The following is a 4,905-nucleotide window of genomic DNA, read 5'->3' on the forward strand; positions in this document are numbered from 1 at the left end:
TCTTCATTATTAATGAAAAGTGTTTATTACGTATTTACACTAAGTTTACTCTTTTTTTTTCAGATTGATTACAGTCTTAAGTTAAATTATACGAAGTGAATAATAAAACAGATCGATCGATGTAAAAATAAAACTTTGTTATATTATTCACTTTAACCTCTGAAGAAGGGCTGTAAAATGTCCTAGATCCAAAAGTTTAGACAAATTAAATAATTATGTGATTGTGAATTATACAGCTCTTAGCCCAAATATATATATATATTGTTGAAGCACTTTTTGCTAATTTATAAATATATATATATATATATATACTACTTATGCACGCAAGTAGCAACAGTCTGTGCAACGAGATGACGCTTCGATACCATTCGTCTGCAGAATCGATTAGTAGGAGTAGTATTCTCTGCAGTTTTGGTTAATTGTACAGAAGAATAAAGCATCAACAACGAAATAACCGAAGATGGCTCATCCTGTAAGACCTGTGTTATATATTTTAAAATTATGAAATGGCTTTTTGGTTATATATGTGTGTGTGTAATGTTGAATATTTAAGTGCAAGTGTTGCAACATAACTTAAGAGACTACTACTAGTACTACTATACACAAGCTAACGTTACGATCGCTAGAGCCACATTGATATTAATGATAATATATACATTTGTAATTATATTTAAGTGGAAACTAACGCTGTACAGTTATATTTTGTTGCTTGTTCGGACAGCTTAACCTGCTGCTTCAGAAGCTAGTTACTAAGGCTTCATCATTTTTCATTTTATATATGTGGATATGTCGTTAAACTTTAAACTACATCAGTGCATGACCTTATATAAATTAATAGTAAACATTGTTTCGTAGAGCTGCTTTATATGTAATAGTAAAAAAAAATATCCACTTGGCATGATTTGTTCAACACCAAACATACAAGAAAAATTAAATTTATTACATATGATTTGATTATGAATGGTTGAAATTTTAATATAATTGCTATTATAGCTTAATTATTTATTTTCTCCCTTTGTCATCTTTTATCAGCCAACAATTAAAGTTAAATTGTGAAATTGCATAAGGCTTAAATAACCTTATTAAACTGATATGTCTACAAAGACATCTTAAAAATGTGTTAACTTTACTATTAGCAACAGAGCACTGCCTGAGTGTCTCATTTTCACATCTAGGTCAGCAGCAAACAATTAAAACTTCCTAGCAAAATATAAAATATTACATTAAATTTTAATATGCCTAGTCATTTTTTGAATTAAAGTAAATTTTGTTGTAATACATGTTTACAATTCTGAACTTGCAGTCACAAACATTACATTTTGCAATATAAAAAGTGTTGTATGTTAACACAAGTGGAGAAATTGCATAAGACTTATATGAATTTCTGAAATTATGGGTTTTTGAAACTAACAGTAAATTTGGTATTCTTTTTTTCTCTTCCCCTCCAAAAATGAATAACAAGATGATACTGCATTTCATTAATCATGTTTACTGTGGCTTCACTTTTTTCTGTATATACTTTTCAGTTCAAATATATAAGGTGTTTTGAAGTTGGAATACTTTACTGAAATAAGAAAAGGTACTTAAAGCATTTTGTGATCAGGTTATTAATACCAGTTCATTGGGATATGTACAGTTTAATTTTGCTGCTAATAATAAAAAGAAAACTTGTTATGAGAAATTTCAGTATTAGTTATATTTATTGGGTAGACTTGTTTTCTTCATGTTAAGCTGGGAAATTTCATGAAATTATCAGAGCTACTCATACAGCAAGCCAAAGAAAAATCTATTTTAAAACCTCATCTTTAATATTAAGGAGGATATGGTTAGAAATGCTACTGTGGAATTCAAGCCCTTAAGATTTATGATCATAGAATAAAAACCTTTGGCATTTATATTGAAACTACTTTTAAGGCTGCTCAGTGTTGTGATCCTTATTTTAGAAAATCTAATTTTTAGAAACTGAAAGATATAATGGAAGAAATTAAAATGATGCTTGGAAAATCTTTACCTCCTTTTTAAAATAGCTGAAAATAAACTTTTAAAAATTAATAATCTTTAATTTAAACTATAATATGTAAATAGGTAAATTAACAAAGATTTAAAAATCTCAAATGTTTATGAATGTTAATATAACATTCAAACAACAAATTGCACAATCACCCTCATGAAAATATAAACTTTAAAGCCACTCTTTTATTTTTCATAAAATCATTGATTTAAACCCATGTAAAGTGTTGGCCTCCATTACTGCCATTGAAATTAATTCTATTTGTCAAACACCCTCTTAGAAAATTAAAACTGTCTTCACTGTAGCCTGTTAAGTCTTCAAATCTTAAACTTTTGCCCTCTCATCTTAATTTCTTCATAATATGGTAAAAATATACAAGACACCTTTAGTGTATTGATCCTCTGAATAATCTTGTAAGCTTCAATAAGAACACTTTTTAACTTTCCTTTCTCAAGAGAAAATAGGTTGAATTTCTTAACTTATCCCTTTAAGGTAATCTTTCCATCTCCTGCATCATTCTAGTAGCTCTCCTCTGAACCAGTAAAGCCTTATTCTTTTTTTAGATAGGGAAACCAAGAGTATATACTGTATTCCAAGTAACATCTAACTAGTGATTTGTACAGATATAATTACATATTTTGCTGTGCAATCAATACATTTAAAATAAATCATAAAATTCTGTTAAATATACTACTAGCAACAGAACACTGAGAACCTCAATGTCTCTTGAATGACATATCCATCACTATACCAAGATCATTTTCTTCAGTCATGCTACTGAGTAGGTTTCCACCTATATTTAATGTGTGGTACAAGTTATGGAAATCAAAGAGGATTATCTTGCACCTACAATAACTAAAGACCAACTTACCAATTGATCCAAGTCATTCTGTAGTACCTCAGCAGGCCAACTTACCAACTGATCCAAGTCATTCTGTAGTACCTCAGCAGGCCAACTTACCAATTGATCCACATCATTCTGTAGTACCTCAACAGACCAACTTACCAACTGATTCAAATCATTCTGTAGTACCTCAGAGGGCCAACTTACCAACTGATTCAAATCATTCTGTAGTACCTCAGAGGGCCAACTTACCAACTGATCCAAATCATTCTGTAGTACCTCAGCAGGCCAACTTACCAATTGATCCACGTCATTCTGTAGTACCTCAACAGACCAACTTACCAATTGATCCAAGTCATTCTGTAGTACCTCAGCAGGCCAACTTACTAACTGATCCAAATCATTCTGTAGTACCTCAGAGGCCCGACTTACCAACTGATCCAAGTCATTCTGTAGTACCTCAACAGACCAACTTACCAATTGATCCAAGTCATTCTGTAGTACCTCAGCATCCTTCATACAGCTAGAAATACCATAGAGTTTAATCAGCAAACTTTAGTAATTTACTAATTGTTAGGGTCTTGAAGGTTGCATGACTTTAAATTTTGCCACATGAACAATGCATAACTTTTGATTGTTTATGCGTAATCAGCAGTTTTGTGTTATATAATTTCAAATAGTTGACCACATGATTATCTGGCTTTGTTTTTTTCTTTTCATAATTTACATATAATCACAGTATCAATGGTTGACTGTATAGTCACTGTACATATACAATCTGAATTTTTAGATTTGGTGAAGAGTAGGTCAGTGTTAGCAGATTTACAACTTTTGACTTACGACTATCTTGTTATTTTGTAAGTGGTTTTTGCAGGCCAGACAGTATGATTAATGGCCTGTTAAAAGACATCTAAGGTCTAAAAGTGTTGATTGTTATTTTTTATGAAAAGTACAATTGTTAAATTGTTGTTGATGGTGGAATTCATGAATTATATTATCCAACATCCCCTTTAGGTTCTATAATTAAGTTGCCAAATATTTGTTCAAGTTACCAATTGATCCTAGTTCCTCTGTAATAGAACTGGGCAATTAACTTGATTAATTGATATAATCTATTAGATATGAAAATCAATTACATCGATTAGTGTCAAATAAAATAAACAATTAATCAAATTTGTAACTAAATTAATGTCACAAAAATAATCAATGTTTTTGGTTATTTCAACTCAGTAATTGAAATTATGATTAAAGTGATTAATGTTATGTAAATAATCAACTAATAGAAACTAGTGTTTTCAAATATTACTTTTTGAATATTTTAACTATCCAGTAATCATAATTATGATTCGATCAATTGTCACAAAAGTAATCAAATACTTGAAATTAGTGTTTCTGATTATTACTACTTTCAATTATTCCAACTATCCAACATTATACTCTTAAGCACAAAGCTACACAGTAGGCTATGCCATCATGGGTATCAAAACGTGATTTGTATTATTATTATTGTAAGTTTTTGATCAGTGAGCTCAATGACTGATCAGTCAGCGTATTTTACTACTTGACCAGATCTTTTCAGTAGTACCTGAACATCTTTAATAAAGCTAGAAATACCCAAGAGCTTAATATCATCAGCAAACTTTGCTAGTTTTCTAATTATGCCTCTATCAATTGTCATTAATGCAAGTAAGGAAAACAAAGACCCAAGCAGTAACCGTAAGGTACTTCAATAGTAACAATGGTTTAGTTTCCAGGACTTCATTTTTTTTTCTGTCGTTCAACCACTCTACAATCCATCAATTATCATTAATGCAAGTAAGGAAAACAAAGACCCAAGCAGTACCCTTAAGGTACTTCACTAGTAACAATGGTTCAGTTTCCAGGACTTCATTTTTTTTCTGTCATTCAACCACTCTACAATCCATTTAACTAGTGTCTCCTCAGACTCTACCAATGTGATTTTCATAGCTAATCTCCCATGTGTCATTCAATCACTCTACAATCCATTTAACTAGTGTCTCCTCAGACTCTACCAATGTGATTTTCATAG

General features: G+C 30.6%; 1 protein-coding gene across 1 annotated transcript in view; it reads left to right on the top strand.

Moving 5' to 3' along the window:
• Positions 1-350: 350 nt before the first annotated feature.
• LOC106467486 (vesicle-fusing ATPase 2-like) overlaps positions 351-4,905 on the top strand; it is a 54,763-nt gene continuing 50,208 nt past the window's right edge. The window contains exon 1 of the mRNA XM_013927845.2: positions 351-472. Coding sequence (XP_013783299.1) covers positions 461-472 — 12 coding nt within the window. The 5' untranslated portion in view covers positions 351-460. The remainder of the gene's footprint in view (positions 473-4,905) is intronic.

Source organism: Limulus polyphemus, unplaced genomic scaffold (genome assembly GCF_000517525.1).
Source record: "Limulus polyphemus unplaced genomic scaffold, Limulus_polyphemus-2.1.2 Scaffold2631, whole genome shotgun sequence".
Classification (NCBI taxonomy): domain Eukaryota; kingdom Metazoa; phylum Arthropoda; class Merostomata; order Xiphosura; family Limulidae; genus Limulus; species Limulus polyphemus.